Source organism: Falco naumanni, chromosome 10, assembly GCF_017639655.2.
Source record: "Falco naumanni isolate bFalNau1 chromosome 10, bFalNau1.pat, whole genome shotgun sequence".
NCBI classification, from domain to species: Eukaryota; Metazoa; Chordata; class Aves; order Falconiformes; family Falconidae; genus Falco; species Falco naumanni.
The window spans coordinates 26271260-26296465 of NC_054063.1; the positions used below are offsets into that span (position 1 = coordinate 26271260).

A 25206-nucleotide genomic window follows, 5' to 3' on the forward strand; every position below is an offset into this window, starting at 1 on the left:
TGGGCATATGCATTTGAGGGGATAAAAAGTTCTAGTTGGTGGTTATAAATGATTAAGCATTCATCATAACAAAGCTTGACTGATTTTTTTAAAACCCAAAACAATAGTGTCTTTAAAAATTATGGGAAAATAGCGTGTGAAGTGTTCTTATACAATAAATAACCTATTTTCTATAAATGTACAAAATCAGCTGATCAGCAATTAAGAAACTGATACAAATGCAGTAACTGAACGATATATTTAATTTTATAACTATAATAATTTATTTATGAAATATATCCACATATATATAAAATATATCATATATATTTTGGCAAAGACCTCCCTTTTTTGTTTCAAACAAAGTTTACTACCACCATTTTAAGCCTATATAACCATTTTTACTGTTAATTTCTTTTCATTTTTCTTTTGGTATCCATCTTTCTCCTGACAAAATATAATTTCATGTCACCAGGTTATAGTTTAATCTATGTGCCCTGGGGAAAGTCTGCATCAAGTTCAGTCAAACCAAAAAAATATCTATAATGTCACAAGTAAGGGATTTCCTCTCTTTTTAAATAATATAGAACAGGATTTCCAAAAGTTACTTTTTTTTTTCCTAGCTTACTCTTGCATCCTCCTATCAAAAGAAAGTCCATAATTTCTGAAGAAGTCATTTACACTGAAAAATGTCCAGGGTTACATATAATGCTTATTGCCAAGTTTCCATGTTATTCAGTGATGTTTCAATGAAGAGATAAAAATATGATTTCTAGTACTATCAAAGACAAATGTATGTGGATGATAACGTATGTAGGACCTTAGAATAGCAAATGGTCTAGTACAGTAAGTTACTCTGACTGTATGAAGTTCCACAGTCCTACCCTTTCATCTTTAGGAAATTCTTTGGGATGAATAGTTCATCAACTACAGTGCATCCTTAAATAATCACTGTGAATGTTTTTGAATGGAACTTTGAAGTGCAGGAATAATTTGTGCCTAAATTAGGTAATCTATTGAATACTCAATGTATACTCAACTTGCTATAGTTAATAATAGTATTTATATTAGCCATTCATATTTATTCTGCATAGATACTGCCATTTAAACATCTGCCACAAAGTTACAATATGATGATTCAGGCTTGCATACATTAACAAGAGAAATATTTTGTATCTGTTTATTCTTTATGAGAACTCATGTATAGGCAATCTCTCTCTAACTCATCACATTCTCCAATTACAGTTGCCTGCATAAAGCTCTGGATGGATTCTTCAGACATACAGCAAGCAGTAAGTGGAACAGTATGTTTCTCTATTGTACTTTTTAAAATCGTATAGAAAAATGTTTGCTGAAACTCTGTGTTGCTGAAGTTTGGATCTACCTTTGAATTCTTCTTCAATAGTGATACACTTGCTGCCAGGTTACATGATAAACATTATCCTTTAGTGAGACTCTCGCGAGTGGAGCATGGGAGAAAGCTTCTTCATACAGGTTCACATGCCCTCAAAGTGGCATTGTTGAAATGAAAGTCTTGCATACTGCTGAAATCTCCACTGGCATCAGACTGAAGCATCAAGTTTGTCCATCTCAAGGGAGAGTTGTAGTTTAAGTTCTTGCTTCTGAGCTTCAGCAAATAAATGTTAAAGCTTTAAAAAACAAAAAGAAAAACAAACAAATCAAACATCTTAATTATTCAGAGTGAATGCTACCCATTTGTCTAATTAGCTCTGATCAAATAATCACAGCAATAAATTCAGTCTGGGGACTTCTAATCCAAGTGCTTCCCTTCATAGCAAAAAAATTTGGGTAATGGTGTGATTTTTATTATTATTATTATTATTATTTATTTTAAACATGTCCAGTGGCAGCTGCTTTTACGCAGAAAACAACTGTGTGCTTATCTTGACATCATTTTGCATTTCCTTGTAGCAATAGTATTAAGGGTAGATTTGGAACTGCAACTTTTTGAAACTGGCTACTAGGTCACAATAACCTCTTTGTATCCAGCTTTTAAAGTAGGTTTATTTTCCCTCCAAATACTTTTCCCACAAAGTTTGTTCTGTTTCTTTACCTTGACAATTTAAGTTTTACTAAAGCACTGCACTGGGACATGTAGCTTAAGTTGTTGCAGTGCTAAATGAGCAAAAAAGATGATCGACAGGAACAGACCTTGCCCTAAAAAAAAAAAAAGGGGGGGGGGGCACTGTTGCCAAAATATGTATTGGCCTCTAGCCAAAGAATCCAGTTTCTGAAGAAGCTGTATCAGCATGAGAAAAGTTGTAGTAGCTCTCTGTATACTAGAGGTTATTTTAAAAAATACATTTTAAAAACCCAAACAACTCATGGGCCAAATTCTGCCCTCATTTAGCAAGAAGCGGCAGTAGTCAGTTGAAAGGATTTAAGAGTTCTGCAAATACAAAGAAAATGTGTGGAAAATTAGTATTTCTTCTTTTTAACATTGAACATCTCTAGCATACCTGACTGTTGAGAATCCTCTGAGCTCTGTGCTACTGAATGAAAGTGTGTTCTTCTTCCCTGCACTGGTCTTTCTCCTCTGTCTTTTTCATTGATCCATGACTTCTGGGGAAGAGAGATTTTCTGTTTGTCACTGCATTCTCATCAATTACCTTTACAAAGCCATTCATCAAATGACAATGTCATACTCTTCATCAGGCTAGATAAAACTTACAACACTCTAAAATAGTGCAGTATTAAGCGTGTCCCTAACGGGACAGGAGATCTGCTGTTTCAAAAATACCACATCATAAAAAGAAACAGCAAAAAGAAAATTCAGAGCAGTGCTGTACTGGGTCTGGCCTCTTCCCTTCACCTATTAAACTCTCTTTATTGTGACTTGAGTTTTCTCACTTTTGTTCTTCGTGTTCACTTCCCCATCCCACTTAAGGGGGAAGTGAACAAGTGGCAGTCTAAGTGCTTGGCTGCTGGCCAGGGTTAACCTACCACAACTGCAGATGAGAATTTTATTTTAAATCAATGTATTTGTTAATTGCTTCCATTTGATACATGCAAATTGATTAATTTATCTCCATGAAACAGTCAAATCATATAGATAGTTTGCAGTGTTAAGAAAAGAGACTCACCTTCTTCTGTCTTGCATTCTTCTGCAAAACTGCATGCACTGGTTGTCATAGGAGTCCAAACAAGAACACCGAAATGACGGCTGGAGAGCACTCTGGAACTGGCCTGTAGACCTTTTGCCTCTGAAACTGCCTCTGTAGTTAGACAGCCCATATGGCACAGTTCTCCTGTTGTGAGAACCACAAATACTGTATATTTTAGGAACCAATTAAAATGAAATTCCCTATCTTTTCGTTTAGAAAATAGATCTACTGATGCAAAGCAATAAATAGCGGTACAAAAATCAAACCCTATGCTTACATAAGAAGTTCTGCCTATAACAGATCACAACTCCTGCTCAATCAACTCAGCCTTCCACACAGTTATATAAAGTAGCAGACACTCAGCTCAACAGGCAGAATTAATTGGCAACTACACTAGCTATCTTAAAAAAACTCTGATTACCTAAGAGCTCATATAAATACATCCCCAGGGTATTGCTTATTTTACTGCTTATTCCTTTATTTTGTTGGTTACCCCCCACAAATGCACAAAATTTATGTTCAGTGCCATAGCTGATATGAAGTGACAAACAAGCTCTGCTGATTTCCACCAGATAAGTAACATCATGTTGTTGTCATCATATTCATGATTCAGAGCCCGATTTGCCATCAATTTTATCACTGAGAAAACTGTCAACATGATTCGTTTATTGCATCATGTTTGGAGCATGACCCACGGAGTTATAAATGTGAGAAACAGACAGATAATCTTCCTCATACATATCTACTAGTACTTTTCTACAAGAGATTATACTCTGTACTGCACAGCACACCAAGAAATAGCAAGAGGTAGTTCTCTTTATTTCCCTGCAGTCTGGCATGCTTTGTTCTTTAATGGGTTATAGTCAATATTATTAGCAGAAAAGGATGTGCTTCATCGCTGCCTGCTAACATCCAAAAAAAGCGTCGGACAGTTTAGACTGAAGTCATAAATTATTCTCCTACAAGTTGTTAAAGAATCTCAATTGATAGCAGGTGTACATCACATGGAACTTCTGGAGACCCATAAAAGTTCCTGTGTACCTGAGGGATGGGCTAAGAAACCCACAAATCCACAAACACTAAAAATGTGAAGAGCATCTCATGTTCAAAAGCAAGAAGGAAGGGGGGGAGCGGTGGTGGAAGGCAAGGGAGAGAAAGTAAGAATATATCTAGAAAGGTTACAGAACAAAGCCTGAATAATCAGTCTGGAACCCTAACTTCAATAGTTGTACTTATCTCATTTGTTTTCACAAAAACATCATTAGACTATTAATTGGAAAGCTGCAAATTTTCTGTTTTCACACACACATGGTGGGCTGAAATGTTCAGAAACATTGCTTTCATAAACTCTGCAATAATTTTTCATGTAACATCAGTATGGTTGATGCAAATCACTTACTCAAACCTTTGCACTTACAGTACATGTGAGCTTGTAACAGCATCTCATCTTTCACAGCCTGAATCAGACCAATCATAGATAGATTTATCATAAAATCGTGCTGAAAGATAGAAAATCACAAGTGTCTGAGACCATGAGATGGTCCTTCTCCAGCAGATGCTGATCTGTCTCACCTATATGCAAAAACTGTTGCATATTTTCTCTGCTTCCTTCGTTCTACGGCTATGTCTAGACACTGGGAGAGACCAAGAAATATGCATGTTAGTCTTAAAATATTTTTAGGACTTGATTTTGGCACCCCTTCTCAGTCATTTAAAAAGCTTTTTGTTGTCTTCAGGATTAGGAGTGAGTCCCATTTCATAACTGAAGAGTATTAAAAACTCTATCCTGCCATCTGCTTTAGAATAATGAATGCTAAATGGCTAACATAGGTAACTTCTGACATAAATAGCTGCTGCATGATCATGTTTTTAATACATTCAAGTTTTTCATGAAGTAATGGCTAATACTTTAAGACAGGAACCAGGAGGAAGTTCCTGTATTTTTAAAAGAGTGGTGAACCCTCTGTGAAAACTGCCTGGTAGAAAACTTCCCGCTCAGATTTAGGCTAAAATGAAAAGATGATTTTTGCTTGGTCTAGCCAAACTTGAAACCCCTATTTCATGGCAGATAGCTTGCCAGGGGATAAATGAAGCTTTTGCAGATGTCATCCATCCCATATTGTGCTAACAAGACATATAATACTGTAGTATGTTATTCTCGTTATTTAGTGTTTCCTTGTTAAAAAGTCACTTTTCCAAAACATGATACTGGTTTTTTCTTACTCTCTAAATCAGAATCTCTGCTGCAGTTTGCCCTGTGTCAGAGCCTCTGCCTGAATAGCCAGAGAGGAAGAAAGGCACATGTTTTATTCCTTATTGCTGCAGTTTGAAAATTAATGGACCAACTACAATCATCATCAATTTTGTCTTAACACATCAGTGTGTGAACAACAGTGATTGAGGAATGGGCCCGTTACCAGTCTGCTGCCTTTCTTAAGAGACAGTAAATTCCAGCAAACAGGCAGGGGTGGAGAATATAGTATAATTACAAGGGGTAAGAACCATGCATCACAGCCCTAAGCAAGGGAGGAGGCTGATGTTTTAGATCCTGTTCCTGATCGTTCTAATGAAGTGCCTTACATTCTATGAAACTTACAATATTTATGAAAGTATGCTTCATAGCTTGGAAAACGTTTTCAAGATCCCTTCATTATCAGTGGTCCAGAAATATATGCCGATCCAACGACATTTTCAAGTGTAAGAATTTTAACTAGAACACTCAAGCAAAAATTTTCACATACACTGATGTATGTAAAAGTATAATTAGGTATCCCAATATGCCTGAGTTTGATTTCTAATCCAAAAATCCAAACCCCAGATAAAGTTCAATAGCAACCCGGTGTCTTTCCAACAGTATTCAGAAAAAGCTAAAAAATATAGCAGATGTTTTCTTGCCTGTCAGTTACTCTGATGCAACTCATAAATCACATTTAAGCAAATGATAGTGTGTATGGTAATCATTCCAGAAAATGATAGTATTTCAAGTTAGTTCATGCCTCTTTCTCAGCACCTCAGAAGTGAGAGGAAATGCTGAAAAGATTCAGTTGAACAAGTATCAGAAGCACTTGCCTAGCAGCATGCTTAATCTTAGATTGTTGCGTGTGATTAACAAATGGTGCTGCAACACTCAGGTTGAAAACGAGGTGCGCAGAGTCACAATTTCTACACACTGAATGGGAATTATTGTCAAGATGTAATTGTCACCAAGGATTTGTCTTGCTAAGAAGTCTCTCTGCTTTCCATTTCAGGTGAGGCATCTGTTTTCTTTAGTGAAAGCTTGCTGACTTCAGTATATGCATGGCAGTTTGTGTCTCCACAGTAAAGATGTGCAGCAGCTGACCTAGGCAGAGGCAGATTTGTTGGCTAGCCATCTGCTAGGCTTCTAGGGATCCTGAACAACCAGCTCCCTTACACTCTGCTCCTTGCAGTTATGACCGGGTCCCTGGCCAAAGTACTGTCTAAGAGCCATTTACAAATGTTTTGGAAATTTCTACACAAAATCCATAGATTTGTAATTTTTTTTTAACATTTACAATTCAAAGGAAATTTTAGTTTCTGACCTCAAACTCAGTATGCATAGTTTCTTCCTTTGGGAGAACAAAATTTTCCTGAAACAGTGAATCAGGTTTCCACATGTTTAAGAGCTACCGTGTACTGGGTGTCCTTTATGCCTTTCCTCTCTACAAACTGGGGAACAAGCAAACCCAAGCAATTCTGGATCAGCCTTTCCAAGGTACTACTTTGAACTGGTATCTGTGTGCCAACATACAACCTGGGATTTACGTGGAAGTGACCCTCTGTCGTGGAGTTCAGTTACCAGTATGATTGCTGCAGCCAGCAAGTGGGTGCATAGAAGCCTGCATGCTCAGTTTTAAAGCACCTTCTAAATTACAGAAGGCCTGGGTTTAAGGAAATAACTTCTTCTTCAGTATAAGCTGTTTTTTCTTTATTCTGTATGCAAAAAAAAGAAGATGGTAACACAACTCTCCAGTACCTGGAATTATTCCATATGATGAAATTACGATTAGTCAGTGCCACAGAGCTGTTAACTAAAGATAAGTCCATGTATAATATAGAGCAGCACGAAGCTGATCAAAGCACAGGGTGCCTTTTTCATTTGAAACATACTTTTGATTTCTGCAATGAAAAGGAACACACAGCAATCTTTAGGTCAGCTAGTATTTCTCCTAGAATTTTAAAAGAACAAAAGTATAGATTTGCAGACTGGACACTCAGATGCTGAAATAACCTAGATTATTTCTGTACTTTGTGTCCACAGAACACAGTCATAAAAGCTCTCCCCCGACAGTCAGCTAGCTCTTGAAGCAAGTTTTTGCCATTACATTAACAGAAACAGGCATTTGTTTGTTGAAAAAGACAAGTAGTACTGAGCAGTAGTGAAACAGTTATTCTGAACCAGTGGTATCAGTGGAAATTTCCCACAGAAAAATAATCTGCTCATTGAACGACTACTACCTGCATGTCTGTGTGGAAGAATCATACTTCAAGGGAAGTATGATTTGCCTAAGTCCTGTTGTCAATCATTTATACTATAGTGAATGTTCAGAATTCAGGCAGATAAATCCAATTGGTTTATTTTAATTTTTATAACATGTGGCTGAGTTTCTCAGGCTATGTTATAATTGACCTATGAGCAGCTATTATTTCCTACTTTCCCAGCCACTTACACACAGTAGATAGCTCCAGGGCACTTGAGAGTTTCAGGCAAAACAAAGGGATGAGGGGGTTGCAGCAATCATCTTAGATGCTGTGATTTCAGTATTCAGCAATATATTTTCTGGCATGCATCCAGGCCAGCAAGGCTCCTAACAGTCTCCAGTGTTTTCAGACAATCTTAAAATGTATGAGATCCCTGTAAGGACCACTGAGAACAAAAAATGTGGAGAAGCAGCAAAATTTAACAACCTCCAAGTGAAACAACATGTCTCTAGAACGAAAGATGCTTGGGGCAAATAACAGGTATTTCATACAAAGCTCCTGCAGTAACATTGTGTAGCTGTAGATGAAGAGATTGTTGGCTGCTCTGAAAGCTGGCTACAACTCTTTCTGTAACAGGCGTATTTTCTAACAGAGAAGTTCACAATAGGTGTACCTCTCGTATCACCCTTTCCTTTTCCTCCTCATTTAAGTAAAACATCTTCCTCAAAGTGCTTGACTTGCTGGTCTTCTGCCATTCTAACCACATGCTCCATTCACAGAAGCGCTACTCTTTTTGAGTAGCTTTTTGCAGTTAAAATCATTTCAGAGGAAACAAACTTTTATTCTTTATCGCCACACCTTCATTTGCACATCCTCAATTTAGTCATAGTCAGTATTCCTAGATACCTAATTAGGCTAACGTTATCCAAAAAAGATGCACCTCCATGATCTTGCTTATTTGGTTTAACCTTCAAGTTTTTTTCCCAGTCTTATTCTTCAATTAATACTTGTTAATTTGTGAGGACCCAAATTAGTTGTAGTTTCTTAGTTATACCTAATTCAGGTAATGAGCCAAGGATTGCACACATCACCTTCATCATCCAGTTTCACTGATCACATGAGTTCTTTGATTTCCCTCCTGTTGGGACTTTATGGTACCCAAGTACAGGACTGTGAGTGAATATGAAGGGGGGTTACCACTAGTCCTCCTCCTCCTGTAGCTGTCAAAACAATGTTAGATGTTTTCTTCTTCAAACATGAACAGAAAAATATCTGAGCTGAGTGAAAAGCTGGGATATATTTCTTGAGGTAAGCAATCTGAAGGAAGCATGGAGGGTGGGGGTGGGTATTTTTCCATTAACACCCCAAATACTCAGAGAGGCTGGGTAGAGCTCACCTGACCTAATAAACTCAGTCACTGTTTCACAAAAATATCTCTCTCGAAACAACACTGCTCAAATCCTTCAGTACCTCATACCAATCCCAATCTGCTCTCAGTTTTGTGGCAAGATATATGATTCTTGGTTTAAATAAATAAAATCCAGTGCAGCATTTTCTGTTCGTGAGGCCCAGACTCCCATTATTCTTTTTCCTTCCTCTGACTGGCTGGAGTATTATTACTAAGTGGGCTGGTTCTAAGACAAATACACTGAGGTAAATCCCAAAAGGCAGAGCAGCTGGAAATTTGATTACTTTCATCCATATTTATGTCTCAAATGGTATCTTTTTCAAACTAAAATTTGGAGTACTTATTGCTAGCTTTTGAAGCCACCATACCAGCACGCACAAAGAACACACGCTCCAACCCCTATTTCTAACACTCTCCATAGTGTATATAGTTCAAAACCCACTGCTGGGTTTAAAATAAATAAAACAAAAACCTAGGGGAAAATAAACACATGGTGTTAAAACTTAAGACAGATGAAAGTGACTGTGGTTTGACAGCCCACAAGACTATTTATTCTTAGAATGAGATCAACATGAGCAGCAGTAGCGAAGTTTCAGACACGAGCTATTAGTGCCTCATCCCTGACCCCATCTTCTGTGGGGCCAGCTCCTGCAGTGACATGGGATTTTAGCCTGCAGAGCCAAGTCATTTCAAGTCTTTCAGAGGATACTGCTGCTAGAACATCAATATTGTGTGTACTGTAAATAAGCTTTACAGGAAGACTGCGAGGATATACTCTGCTTTTAGACTGTGGAGGACATTCAAGCCGTGCACGTTTCAGACAGTAAGGCACTGAAAGTGTGAAGTCAACACACGACTTAAACATGCAACAAGAATAACTATGTTTGAATAACAAGCCTAAAAATCCAGTCAGTTTGTCCATGATAAAACATAACAGTAACAGCAGAAGCCTGTTAGTACATTCAGTAAATCCATCTGAAACACTCTCCATTTGATGTGAGGATCTGTGCAGCTTTTTAACACCAAAGATCCTCCATTTTTTAGGATTAGAGCTATTTACCCTGTCATTTCAATTTGCACAAAAATTTGTAACTAAAAAAAACAAACAGGAAGTTACTCTTCCTTATCTCCATCAATTTCTTTTATCTGCTTTATGCTTGGTATTTTTTCCTATCAGTATGACCACAGGTTCCATAGCTTGAGTTATTTCAGTTACTAGCTTGTTAAGATTTTTCATTTTATCTTCAACATTCAGAATACATTAGGACATACGGCGTATATATGTAGTCTAATCTTGGTAGCATCCATGTATACAAGCCAAATAGATTTCAGTGAACATGTAGATAGTAAAGTCTGCAAAATGCAGGGCAAACTTCATTTAGAAAAATAAAAGCAACTCAACAGGATATTCATCACTTCACTTTTGGCACTCGATTCTGATGGTTAACCATATGCAGTGTTTAACCAACAGATCAGCTTCCTTATTTGAACTGCCTGGCTCGCAGCCACTGTTTTATCATCTTGCCTTTGGCTAGCAGGTATTTTCAGTCCGATCTGTTAAAATTCTAAGCACATGCTTAGTTGTTCTGCTGAGCAAGAGATCTTTAGCTATGTACTTTTATTTCCAGTAATATACAGGACATCATCTAAACTTATCTAATTATGAAAATAATTCTCAAAAAGTGGAGTAATTTTAATACTTTATAATACAACTTAATATCCATAAGGATGAAAAGTATGTAAAATTGTTATGTGGGCTTCCATTCAACGAAGATGTTACGAAGGCAAAATTAGCCAGCAGAGCGTACAGTTAGAACAAGAGTATCCAGTTGGTTGTCTTAAGTCTTCTCTTTTGTAACAACCCCCCCAAGCCATCACTTCCTCTCTTTATATGACCAAAGCTATGAGTGAAGTGATGATAGGGTACAAATTTTTTCCATTCTAAGATGACTTTCTGATGGTAACCTTAGCCAGTAATGAGCAAAGATCATTAACTTACAACTGTTAGAGAGCTGACAACACGTGGAATCAGCTGCTGTTGTCTGTTCAGCTTGACAATTCCTGGACCCCTAAGAAACCCATTTGTCATCGCTTTCAGGGAAGACCAAAAAGATGGAAGTGTATGAAAAGCCTTTCTCACCCTAATGGCTGGTCACATTAGGTCAGGAAAACAGATTCCCACAGGGGAACTATCTGGAGACAACCTAGTGCTAAGGAATATCTGACTTGGTGTGTTACAGAAACAAATTTCTTCTCTATTGAAGTGACGAAATATCACATCCTTGTGGTGTCACCATGTGAGCACACACCGTGAAACAGTCACCATACATCCATCAGTACATCCCACAGAGCAAAGCAACAGAATGCAAGTCAGTGCATGCTCTTCCACGGGGGAAACAGAACGTAAATACAGAGGATCAGAGCAGCAAACACAAAGTTAGATCCAGTTCTTCCTTTCAATTTGTCCACCCAGTTCTCCCGATTCAGAAATTCATGTAATTGGCAGACAGAACTCTTAGATCATCATGTAAGCTGTTCTCTATATCACGGTCGCAGAATCTCATTCAGTAACTCATCTTTTGAGCGTAACAGCAAATACTGAAATAAGACATGTCATCTACAAAAAAATAGTTTTGTTTTGATTTAGACACTTCAAGAAATTATTATTTCTAGTGCTTAGTTTGAGGAAATAACTTTACCAGTGTGGATTTATACTAACTCTTTTGAAAGTGTCTGGATTATTGCCATAAATTCTCATTACAATTTTATTTCAGAATTGAGACCACTTGAGTATCTGGTACTGTGTCCTCATGACAGTATGACTTTCTTATAGTTGTCACCTCTTAATCTTTCACTAATCATTCCCAGCATCTCTAATGCTTCACACAGCAACATTATTATTAATTGCACCATATTTTGCTGTCGAAGCACAAGTTCAGTTCATATTGAAATATTCTTTGAAGAAGTGCCTATCTAAAAGTCTTGCCTGTATTTTCTCCCTTAACTTACATAATTAACCATCAAGTTGTGGCTGTACTACACTAGTGGGTACTGTTTAAAAGAATTAATTCTTTCTTCTTTAAGATATGTCTGTAGCTATAGATCAAGATAAGCATAATGAATCACTTGACAAAAAAGATACATTGCAAACTAATTCCTAAGTAATCAATCTTATCAGTGAGAATAATTTACCAGCTTTTAATTACCTTTGTTACGCAACCTTTGCCTACATCATATAATTGCATTATTCTATTCTGACTGACTTGACTTTCTTCAGGTCTTGTTTTCCACTTAAGGGTCCCACTGTTCCCAGGATAAAAGATTCACTATGTCAAAACAACACTGGTATGCTTACTAGTTTGGACTAACAGCAGTGGTTCATGAACAAGTATAAAGCAATACTCAAACATTTGTGCAGAGATAATTTCTCATTTAATTGGTAATAGCTGCAAAGAATCAGAGGCTGCATATCCTGTTATTTTGTGCTTTTCTACAACTGTCACCCTGCTGATCTAAGTGGTTTCTCAGCATGGTAGGAACAGACCCTCTATCATCGCTCTGCCTCCAACAGTTTCAATAAAAACTTCATCTGGTTTTCCAGAAGAGGCCATGACCAAAATTTGTTTTGAATGTATTACAACAATGCTTAACAGCTTCTTCTGTTGGGAAGAGCAGGGGGAAGAAACCAGAGGAGGAAGTAAAGTTTGTCTTTGAAGTATCGAGGAGAGAGTAACCTGGAAAGAAAAAATATTAAGGAATTTGTGATGGGAATAAGAAATGATAATGTGAAGGATGTAAGTCAGGGGAAATAAGAAAGAAAAAAATAATAAAAAGAAACTGTAGTGTTTGATGTAGGAAATAAAACCAAAAAAAAGATGTGATAAGTAAATAAGCAAGAAAAATATCAGAATCAACGGATGTCAGGAAAACTTCTCCAGTCTTTAACACCATCTTTCTGGCCTCCCATTGTGCGCATGGTCCTCAAAGTTGCATTTGAGCCAGATTTTTAGTAAATAGAAAAACTTTCAACAACATGCATACAACAGCAACATAAAAGCCCCATTTACAAACAACCAGTCTGTACAGATCCAGTGGTTACTTCCATTTTAAAAGAAGCAGCATAACGTGCATGGGATATTAGATTGCACAAGCAAGCCTGAGTTCTCTCATTCACATCCAGAAGCACTTTTTGACTTACTGAGATACCGTTCCAGATAGGACACCAGGCCAGAATTACAGCCATGCAACATGAAATATTAAGTCCAGCTTCTGTTGCACTGAACATGGTCCAAAATGTGTAATATCTCCATGCATACTTATTTCAGCGACTACCTCTGCCCTCATATACAGAGGCATTCCTAGAAAGAGTCCAAGGAATTTTGAAAATCGAGACTGCGCTCTTTCAGCTTAGAGAAAGATCTGTACATCTACCTCACCTGTAAACAGAGCTTTTCCATTCATTGCTCTCCTTTCTAGCTCAGACCAGGTAAGCCTCAAGGAACAGCTAGAGGAGCAGGACAGCAAACAGCCCCTTTCAGACACCTGGCTCTTCCAGCCAAAGGGCACCACGCTCTAGGCACTGCAGCCAGCCAATTTTGAGAGGACCTCCTTTCTCCAGTTCTAACGAGCACTTACAGATTCCAGAAAATTCAGTTCCTACTGGACTAATTCCCCTAATGTCCACTGTTATCCACTCACTATTTATCAACCCCAGAGGGCCCTCAGCATCCCGATTAACCTAGTTCCAGCAGTGTTATTAGGTTACACAGGTTCATGTATTTGGATCACAGTAGCTAAAATGTATTGTTCTATGCGAGTATTTAATATTCAAATTGAATATATTCATTCTATAGCTTGTACAGAAATGTCCAGTCACACTTTCCTAGACCTCAGGTCGAATGGTTCCAGGCTAATCTATACACTAGACCATGGAGGCAGACTTCACATATCTGAGATTTGCTGTTATGTACAACTGACTTCTGTTAAGAAAGCAGAGACTTACGGCCCCAACGCAATATGCATCATGAGAAAGTTATCTCTCTCTCTGTTCTCTGGGTTTTTGTTCTTTCATTGGTGATGCTTGCACAAAACTTTCATGTAGGACAAAAATTCTCCACATCACTGAATTTACTCCACACTATTAACGCACACCAAATATTTTTGCCATTGGAATGAAAGTTATAATTCCTGTAGACTTAAAACAGGATATCCTTAAAGAAAAAAAAAAAAAAAAAAAGAAGTGGGTGTGTGTTTAAAATTAGCAGAATTCTATTTATTCAGTGTGTAGGGGCAAAGGAATGTCATTCCTCCGTTTTCACTGATGAAGCTCTGACATAAATAGAGTCATAAATATTTAGCTAAAATAATTCTAAGTAATCCTGGGGTGGATTAGCACAGGTATGGAACTCAAGGAATTGAATGCCTTGTGTGAATACATGATACTTTCGGGTTGGTAGAAGTTCAAAAGACTCGTCATCAGACATGGCCTCTAGCCAGGACACACACATGAATTTACAAATTAAGCATCCTAAACCCCATCTGACATAACTTATTTTACTGCTACTTTCAATTTTTGTATTCCTTTTGTTATTTTAATCTGCTTAAAAGCTTTGCAATTGATTCAAAGGCAGATCCAAGTTAGTACAACTGTTCATAACTGCAGTCAGCGGAGTACTTGGTGTGTGTAGTTCACATCCATGCAGTCAGATCATTCATTCTTGAAGTTCATCAAAAGAAATCTGGGTTTAGATTCACCTGATCTGATTATTTTTCAAGAAGCGATTGCTGTGGCTGCTGCGGGACTGAAACCTACTAGCCTACGCAAATCTTCACAAATCCTTGAGACTGTCCGTTACTCAGAGAGACAGGCTATATACTGCGGGGTAGGAAAAGGCAGCCTCTAACCTTTGGGACGCAGGGAATCTTCCTGGGTGGGTTCTTTTCATTCAGTACCGCCAGTACCGACCCTGCCTTTCTGCACGTGTGCTGCGCCCCCGCTGACCCGCATGGAACTCAGAATTTTTAGTTCGTGGGAAATGGTTTCAAAATTTGTTTTTCTCATGAGTTGAAACAAAAAGTCGTGTTTGCCATTCCCATAAAGCGTAATTGTCAGAGATGTTCTTTTGTAACATTTTAAATCTGGTCGATTGAGTTTTTCAAAAGTTAGTCTTTTAACGTCAGAGGTATTTTTCCCACATGGATTTTTACCAAGACCAGCACAGCTGCGCACACACGGCTCTCCCCTTCCCAACGCGGCTTCGTAGGGCACAGCTCGCTCCTGCCAGGGGGCTGCTTCCCCCGTGAGGGGCTTCGCCCGGCCGCCCCCGCAGCCCCCGGCCGCGCACAGCGGGGCCCGCCGTGCCCCCGAGCCAGAGCTCACCGCCCCGGGGCCTGTGCCCGGGGCTCCCCCGGCAGGTGGCGGGGTGGCGGGGGGAGGCCCCGCGGCACAGCCCGCCCCGGCAGCGGGACCCGGCGCTACCGGCGGAGCGCGCCGGCCCCTCGCCCACCCCCACCCGACGCCGGCGGGAGCCGGCTCCGCCCGCAGCGCACTCGGCCTCCCGGGGGCGGGCGGGAGCCCAGCCCGTTACCGGCCCGTGGCAGAGGCCGCGCAGCCCCGCCGGCCCCCGCGCCTCCCCCTGCCCGCGGGGGTCGCGCCCTCCGCCGCCCGGCCCGGCCCGCCATTTCGCGTCGCGCCGCCCGCACTCACTCACTCGGGAGTGTTGATCCAGATGATGTCGAGGTGGCAGTAGTAGACGCACTCCTTGTCCTTGTAGGTGTAGCAAGTGCAGCGCCGGGCCCGGTGCCGCTGCGCCCCGCCGTCCGCCCTGGCCCTGCCGGCCGGTAGCGCCGCCGCCTCGCTCAGCTGCCGCTCCCGCTGCCCCGGCGCCGCCCAGCGCGGCTCACCGCCGGCCGGCAGCGGCAGGGCGCGGGGCCGGGGCAGCGCGGACCCTGCACCGCGGGAAGGCAAGAGCAGCGCTCAGCGCCCGGCGCCCCCTCCCCGGCGCCCTCCGGAATGGGGCCCGAGCCGCGCCGGCCTCCGGGGGGTCGGGGCTGCTCGGAGCACCGTTATGTTTATATTCACCGCGGCGCGGTTGGGGGGCACCCGCAGCCCCGGCAGCCTGGGGCTGCACCGCTAGCGAGGGGCTCTCTTTTTAAACCCACGTACGCCAAATGATGTAGGTCCCCGGCGTCTAGTTGCTCACCGCGCACCGGAGTGGGCTGTTGCTTACAGCCTTTTGGAAGAAGGAGGGAAAGGGAAAAAAAACCCAAACCCAACCAAAACCCAGCCTTTCTTTGTGTGCATGCGTGGAAGTGGCAAAGAAAGAAAGAAATTCGCGTTACCTGAAGTCGACGTAATTGTAAGTCCAAAGAGGAACAATAAACCCAGCTCCATTAAAACCAAATTGCACGCTTGTTAACTGCTGGCAAAGGTGAACTGCAGGGGCGACTGAACTGTTCCAGGACGAATCAGTTCAGGTTGGAGGCAGGGAATATCCCGGGGCTGGCGGCACACGCTGCTCCCCGGAGCCAGCTCCCACGCGGAGGTGTGATTAGTGGTTCCCCCTCGCAGTTATTTCCTCCAGTGCAGACTTAGTCCTGAAGGGGAGAGTGTTGACAAAAGAAGGGAAGATCCATCGCTTGGCTTTTCCCACACACACCTCCCACCCCACCCCCAAATCCGATCAGAAACCGGAGCTGCTGTTTTCCAGCTGCAGACACCTCCCACCCGCGGACAGCTGCCTGCCTGCCTGCCTGCCTCCACCCGCGGGCAGCCCCTGCCTGGCTCCCACCCGCGGGCAGCCCCTGCTTGGCTCCCACGCGCGGGCAGCTCCTGCTCCCACCCGCGGGCAGCTCCTGCGTGGCTCCCACCCGCGGGCAGCCCCTGCCTGGCTCCCACCCGCGGGCAGCTGCTGCTCCCACCCGCGGGCAGCTGCTGCTCCCACCCGCGGGCAGCTCCTGCGTGGCTCCCACCCGCGGGCAGCCCCTGCTTGGCTCCCACGCGCGGGCAGCTCCTGCTCCCACCCGCGGGCAGCCCCTGTGTGCCCCGGGGCGGCACGGCCGCTCCCCACGCCGGCAGGTGGGAGGCCGGGGTACGGCAGCGCATCCCCCCGGGAAGGGCAGCCAGCGCGGCCCCTCTGTGCTGCTGGTGCTGCTCTCGGTTCGTCGCTTTTAGGTGAGCAGGTCCTGTCGTTCTGCGTGTAATTCCAGCAGGACCCAGGATTGCTCCTGCGATAAAAGCACAAAGTTTTGACTCACTTCAGGGCTACAGGTTTGGGAATTGTTTGGGGCTTTTTCTTTCAGGACTGCTAGTGATTTTCCAGGTGAAATTACGTCACCACTTTATTAACATTTTCTTTTTCCCCACTTAATTATGAGCACCTCTTTGCGGACAAACCTACCTAGAGTGCAAAATTTAAGGTAAAAGGGGATTTCAAACTGTATGAAATACCTGATGCTTGTGCCTAGAAAAACACTCCTGCATATGACCCCGTTTGCTATCATAATATCAGCTATTAATAACAGGTAAGGGTTTAAGGGAATTGGCTCTATCTTTTCTTACATTAGCATGTGTAATATGTATAGGAAACATGTTGTAGATAGCACATGGAAAAAAGATTGGAAAATTTAATTGTGGGTATATTAAATCAAAACACAATGTTTTATTTAAGAATGTTTCAGTACTAACAGAAAGAGCTGCAGCCAAAATTGCTTTTATGTGTTGTGCCAATTTGACATATTTACTAATATATGTTTTGTGAGTAGAAAACTTAGGTGCAGGATCACTCAGGTTGTATTATCCAAAGGAGGAACACTTCTCTACCGCATCACATTCTTCTCCAGCCCTGCCCCCAATTCCAGCTTCTGGTGTGGACTATTCAGTAACAACTCTGACACAAAAAAACCCTCATTAAGATGTCATGTTTGTCAGTTTCTCAAACCTTGCCTTTTGCCTTTTGTCAGCTTCAAAAGATTGAGAGTTTTGTGGGAAAACTTTAGTTGACCATATTGCCGGCTAATAACAAAAGTACGATGGTCATCAAAGATGGGGTAATAGCTAAAAAGTTCCTTTTTCTCAAGTTTTGCCGAGACCGTGGCTCTCTGTGGAAACCGAAATTCCTCTTGTTTTGCAGTCTGAGCAAACAACAAGCCTTTGCAATACAGAATCGAAATGTCAGAAGCATTAATAATGCCCTGTCTCCAAAACCCGGTTAGGAAAGACAAGATTTCATAAATTTCTAAGGTTTGTACCCACTGCAGTGAGTGCGGTTCATGAGGACATAACTGCAAGTAGTTTGTTCAGGTATTGAAAATATTCAAGTACTGAAACAGAACTGTGAAAGTACCTCATTGATTTTAGTTCTGCTAATTTTAAATAGTTTCACTGCAGTCACTAATGTTCTCATAACTAATACGGTGGAGGGAAAATAGATCCCATGTAAATTACTGAACTTAGCATTATATTGAAGTTTGATCTAGGAAAGTGCTTACCTAACTTGAGTAACTGCAGCGACTTGAATGTTTTTATAGCTTGCTTTGCTGGATTGGGGGTTTGTGTATGTTAAAGTCATGCTCTCCAAGCATCAGCAGAGTTACAGTTAGGCTTCATAGTTATAGAGCTGCTGCTATTTTGAAAAATATTGTGACAAAACATCTCTGAAAAAAAAGAATGGTTTTGAAGTTATTTCCATTTCTTATATAAGTAGAAAAATCAATTGCTTTGGTGAGGAAGTTCTAGCTGCTGTGCTCCAATACCATTGGATACAGGACTGATTTTGACAAATGCTTATGGCTGCATTTTAATTTACCTGAAAAAAGAAAAAAGTAGAGATTTATTACACAGTTGCTGTCGAACAGAGCTCTCCACTGCAGCAAGTAGGAAGTACTGTTTATATTTATATGTTGCTGATGTGATAAGTAACGATGACATGAGCCCAAATTCTGATTTACAAATTTAATTTTCTTCATTGCAACTTTTTTTTAATAATGATGTAAAATTGTTATAGTAAAAAAAAGTTTACAATTAATTATATATAACTGTGTTATACATATAGTTTTGTTATGGCAAAAGAAGGTCATGTGTTGTGAATTGATTTAACCACACTTCCCTACAAAATATTGTTCTATTTTTTTCTAATTATATTTTGGAGGCCTCTTCTACATTGCTTTACTTTTTCTTCCATGTGCTGTTTAACCTCTGAAAAGCCAGGAGAGGCCATATCAGCACTGATACCGAGTACTGTGTAAACAAAAGAAGTAATAAAAAATATTCTGAAATTAGCTATCAGGGTTCAGAAATAAGAAGGGCAAGGTTTTGGTCAAATGACCTCAGGTAAGCTTCAAAAAAAGATAAGACGTAGACTCTACAGGAAGAAAGAGACTCTCATCAAAGGAATTAATACTTCTGGGCATTGTGGGCCTGATTCTCATTTACATTGATTACCCAGTTATATGTGTCACATATTGCCTAATGACTTGAGACCTTTTTATTTAATAAATGTAGCAGTCACAGAAACCTAGAATGCTTGTTAAGTGAGTAGCAACAAATAAATTTAAAAAATTCAGCGTCCATTTTGTGTTGGGGTAGGAATAAATGATGCCTGGACATCAATGATATTAACCATGGGATGCAAAATGGTTTTGTAAATCTATTTAAGGATTATATTTTATTTTGGTTAAAAAAAAAAAAAAAGAAAAGAAAAAGAGTAGCAGCTATTGAGGTAGCTGGCATAGATCAGAAGCCAAGAGATCCAATTCATGTTATTTTACAGCTTTTGCTTTCAAACTGTTTTACCTTCGTAGGCTCCTTTTTCTATTTCAGTTGCCAGATCTTTAGAGTAGATGGGTACTTTTCAAAAATCTGGAGAAAATGAGCGGAGTTACTCCTTCCCTTCAGTTTCCAGTGTTCCCACCTCCAGGGCAGTCCCTGCCCTGCTGCAGGAGCCGCAGTGCTGTAGGAGCCAGCTCCAGCCACACACCATGGGAATTCCCCTGTGCCAGGACACTTCCTCATTCCTAGGGCCACCCAGGCAGCTTAAGGAAGACAGTCAGCAGATCTGCCCTGTTGCTGGGTGTAAATATTGTATATTTGAGAACTTCTAATTGACTGAAGGGAGAATATATCTTAGAGATGAGGTCAAGGCTGAAAGAGACCTGGAATATGGAGCAGCTGAAACAGATGATGTTAAGAAAAGTAAGCTCAGATTCCAGATTTTATATTTGAAAACCTTGGACTGCCATTTCAATTAGGAACATAATCTTGGTTCTGTTTAGTGCTTCTCTGCCCCTTGTATCCCTATTTTATAAATACACTTGTGATTGTGAAGCAATCGGAGATCCTAGCAGTAATTCCACAGCATTTAACCTTCATCATACAGGTGGCTACACAAATAGTTATGAGTTATAAAGACATTCCAGATGTGTTTAAATAAGGTTGGTTACCGAGACAAACCACTTAAAAAGCTAACCTTCTAGGATATATTTACACTAGTAATAAAGCCTGTATTTAAAAGGTACAGTAGGGTTTTGGCAGCAGTGGAGATTTTTTTGGCACTGGTATCTATTCTTACAGCTTCACAGCAGGCTGAGGAAAGCCTGATCAATGCAGGTATGATACTAAGTAAAGGTAACCGATCTATTTGTTATGTTTATAAACCATTTGTATCTCTTTTCCCACTCTCTTGCTTCCTTCTTAATCACAATAATTATTTAGCGTTATTGAAAGAAAAGATCCTATTACGCTGCAAACACTGCATTTGATAGCACATTCTGCATCGCTCTCACAAAGCAAGCAACTTAATAGATGGTAGCTGATGTTTGAAAAAATGTGCTGAAATCAGTAGGTTCTCAGGAAAACCTTATCTTCTGATTATTATTTGTTACTTTTTGCTTGGGTTCTATAGCCAGAAAGCTGAAGTTAATCTTTTCTCCCCTCCTGTTACAGACAGCTCTATTCAGAGCCCTTTGATGTTAGTGCAAAGAATCCCATTTTTAGTGGCCTTTGAACTAGATGTAGTAAAAGGGCAACTGAGCATTTTGTAGGGGTTGCAATTGGGTAACTTACTTAAAGGAGGAGAGTTCTGTCACCTATTTCTGTTTTCTCATTCTTTTTGTTATTTTAATATACATGTACCATCAAAAGTAATCTAGATACTTGGTAAACAGTGAAGAGGACACATGCCTCTGCTCTGACCGTATCACAATGTATTATGATAAAACCAAAGTAAATAAGGAACTGTATGGCTGTTTTTCAGCCTTCATAGCTGTAGAGCAATAGCACACAAATTTAATGATTCCTGCTTGTTTCAGCTATTGTGAAATTTAGGAAGGAGTTTGCATAAGATAACATATCCTGCTGTTGTAATATACTGGAGACAGGGCTCAGATCTCTGGATAAGGAATGCTGCAAAAATCCTAAGTGTTATTATCACTACACACCACTCTCCCCAGGATCTGAACCTGACCTCACTTCCTGGATCCAAACAATCTCTGTCTTTGTGAAAATAACAGGATTTTACAGGAAGAGAATTTTCTGTAATTATTATGTGAAATTATTATTATTATCGACATATATTCAGGTTTGGGCATGTTACTGAACAAAGAGAATTCCATATCAAAATATGATCAATCTGAGCACTTCTTGTGTTTGTAAAGAATGGACAGAGAGCTGCCAGCAAATAACAAGCTGGAGGTGGAAAACTGAGGTGGCTGTCCTGCCAAAAGAACTTGGCACATTTAAAAATTAATTAGGCAGAGAGGCAGACCACTTGGGAGGGACAGCTTGTTTCTGGAGGTGCACTGGCAGGAGGAAGAAAACACAAGTACCAAAACAAATCACTTTGGGCAGGAGCCAGTCTGGAGGGTGATGAGAAGAGGGGAGGGAGTGGTGTGCCTGTGTAAGGATCTGGGTTCTGGCCTGGTTTTCCTTCCTCAGCAGCCTGGTAGGAAACTTGTGGTCAGTTGTTTGTAGTGTGAGTGTCTGGGGAAGTCTGTAGTCCTGGGAGGAAAGGGAGGTGTAGAGATTAGCTGGAGGAAGGTGGCTAGAGACTAGGTATGTCCTGAAGAGTGTGGCTGGCCCTCAGGCTAATACAGACAGTGAAATTCATGTCCTTCTCTGACAGCACTTCCTTGAGAGCTCCCCTTCTTGGAGTGCACTGAGCTGAAGCCTGCCTGGATGCCCTTGAAGAGGACATTTGCTGGAAAGCCAAAGGTCCAGAAACTCTGAATCAGCTGTCCTGTCTGAAGCAGAGTCTGCAGGAAGGGATACACTAGACAACTGGAGAGGTGAGTGCCTGCCATTGCCATTGCTGTGCTCCTAGGAGTGGGATGGAGCAACAAGAAGTGCGCTGGGGCACTGCAGTGATGCTTCTGTTTACAGCTTCCTTTGTCCAGCAATGTAGCAGCTTGGACGGAATGAAAGCCTAAAGCTTGGGTTGCAAATCATGTGGGTTTGTAGCCCTTCTGGCTGTGAAGGGAGTTTTACAACATCTGCTGGATTTTAAAAGAGCATGGATTTTGCAGAAGTGGTTGGCCTCTGTGTGTGGTGGCCGTTGCTGTTTGACTAGTTAAGCAGTTTTGAGGCCTTTTCTCTTAGTGTGGCTTTGTGGTGTGACATGCAGGTGATTGCAGTTGTTTAAAAAACCCTGTGTTGGACCACTGATAGGCAGGAACATCTTTCTACAAAGCTGTTGATGACATAGGTATCTTCTAACAGCCAGACCTGTTACACATATAAGGTCAGTCTGGAACAAAGCTCAATACAATGTGCAGTAGCAAAAAGTGCGCACATCAATAACCAAACCCAAACTGATTTTCTATGATGTCCCAAGGTGGACAAGGCTGTTCGTGTACATGCAGCAGTCAGTATACCGTGTGATAATAATTTATTCACCTATATGAAAATCAAACAAGCTGGTCATAGCTACTTTTATTCTGTGGTAAACCTCCTCTCCAAATCTGTACTTAGCACCATTAGTAAGAGATTAATGTTTCTGGTGCTGCCTTGTAGAATAGCATAAATAAAAGTCCTGCTGCAGTTACCAACTACTAATGAAGTTAGTGTCTCCATATTGCAACTTCTTGGTGAATCCAATTTTAAAGACGAGTACAAGTCTGACAATTTATTTTTCTGGAGGATCCACAGCTGAGTCTCATCAGTCTAGCAACAACCTTGACACCATGTTTGAATATATAACCTTGCCTCTCCCCGAGTAACTTATCTCTCACTAAGAAAAGACTTTCAGAGAGAAATAAACAAGTGTCTGCCTGTATGAACTAGTAAAGGCAAAATAAAATGAAAAATGAACCTTTATTATTTAAACAGTGTGACATGACAAACTGCAAGTGCTGCTCACACCTAGCCCTCTGAAAGCAGCTTTCTTTGTTGATAAGCTTTGATTGAACCTGAACCTTTAGTTACTGAACCAAGCTTTGTGAATACATTACATTTTGCAATAGTATGGTATTATAATCCTCCAGATTTTCTTCAGGTCTTTTGTTGGGATGATATCACACAAACTTCCGAACACAAAGACAAGGCCAAGTTGGGTATCAATGTTGTGAGTGATCTGACACTCTGTCCTCAAGTTTGTTCAGAGTGTTCAAGTTTAGTGCAGAGGCTGAGCAGGTTAAATCATTCTAGTACCAAGAAAGACTCTGTGTAGGGATCCCGAGTCTGTAGCATGAAATCTGGGGTAACAACTGCAGACCATCTGCGCAGGTTGCGTGGCCTAGGGCTGGTGCAGGTTTAACTAAGTGATATTAAGGAAGCTCCTGCATTGTCAAAGTGTATGTGCTGTGCTCTAACCCTTTCTGCAGTGCATACAGGCTGCACAGCTATTTTTGTGCATTCTAAAAATCCACTTGGGCCTAGCACATCTTATGGCAAAGTGATAATTGCCATTCAGATCCAGGTTACCAGGTCATTTTCAGCTTGAGATACTGTTGGTAAATAACAGACAACACAGACACCCAAGGTACTCATAGTTGTGAAATTCATGTCTGTAGCTATGTTGTGTTTAGTCTGATTTGTTGGAAGAACAAGAGTTGGCAGTATCGTTCTGAATGGTTCCAAAGGAAATGCTCTTTCTAGAAGAGGCAGGAGTATGCAAAATAAGCATACAGTTACAAAATGAACATAAGCCTAATAGAACAAGGGAATTCTTATCTATTTAGCTGTTCTCATTGACATGATTGTACTTACTCTGGAGGGTCTTGAGCTTGCATTCAGTTTAATAACATAAGCCTGAGAATATTAGCAATGCAGTACTTTAGATACAGCAGGAGTTCTTCACATTTTGTACATTTAAGTACATATATTATCTTCTCTGTGGTTGAAGCATCAGGATAGGAAGAGAGGCAGAGGAAGATGAAGTGTGCCGTACAGCCTGCATGTGAATTTTGACTGCAGCTGATATAGCTTTTCCCTTCCTCATATTTTCCACTACTGCAATTCACCCTACCTTATCAGGGTTGGTAAAGAAAGTGCTAGCGAGTCAGTTTATAAGAAAAGAGTGGGTGCCTAAAGAACATTCTCCCCTAGCTGCTAGGGAAGAATGTTGAGGCATTAACCAAAACAGGACAACGAAGGTAGCAGTGTTTTGTGGGAAAATAGGAAAGATAATGGGGGAAAACAATAGGCAAAGGAAAGGGAAAAGAGAAAGGCAATTAACTCACTTTTCAAGGAATTCTTTTCTATATAAAGACAACAAAAGGAGGAGAAATAAAAAGTTTTTTAAAAAGCCAAAACAATAGGAGACTTAATGGGGGAAGTAGAGAAAAAGAATAAAAAACAGGATAGAGGAAGAAAATGAGATGCTAATCTCTTTCCAGGGGTCAAGTATATTCCCCTACCAGTCAGCATGGCTAGAACTTTGCTTCTGTTTTTTGCCTCTGAGTGCTTCTTTAAAGCAAATAGCTAACCAGGCACCAGGCTGTTTAGATTAGTTGATTGTCATTTGAGCTTCCTAGGTATTATGCCATTTCCCTGGCCAAAATTCTTTAGCTGCAAACATTTTCAGGCCATGATAGTGTTGTTAAGGGCATGGAGAAAAGAGGCAATCTGAGATGATTTCTTAGTACAGGGTTACTTTTAATATATTTTAGAAGATACATTGTGGCAAGCATTGAAAAGGCTACCTAGGCAAACTAGAGGAACAGGCAAGTTCAAAAAGCTATTTTATTGATTGAAAGACTTGATGAGGGAGGGAATGAAGAAGGACCTGTATTTGTACAACTCTGTTAACAGTCTGGCTGCAT

The 25206-nt window shown here is 40.8% G+C and overlaps 1 protein-coding gene across 2 annotated transcripts; it reads right to left on the bottom strand.

Moving 5' to 3' along the window:
• Positions 1–327: 327 nt before the first annotated feature.
• On the bottom strand, positions 328–16604 carry EDN3 (endothelin 3). Of its 2 annotated transcripts, XM_040608823.1 has the most exons (5): positions 16294–16604; positions 15663–15900; positions 3084–3248; positions 2460–2562; positions 328–1628 (listed from the first exon to the last, which is right to left on the bottom strand). In XM_040608823.1, the coding sequence occupies exons 1-4, from the start codon at positions 16343–16345 to the stop codon at positions 2490–2492; spliced, it is 528 nt and encodes a 175-aa protein (XP_040464757.1). In that variant the 5' UTR covers positions 16346–16604; the 3' UTR covers positions 328–1628; positions 2460–2489. The 2 variants fall into 2 exon arrangements, with proteins under 2 accessions (XP_040464757.1, XP_040464758.1); XM_040608824.1 differs by lacking the exon at positions 2460–2562.
• Positions 16605–25206: the final 8602 nt, after the last annotated feature.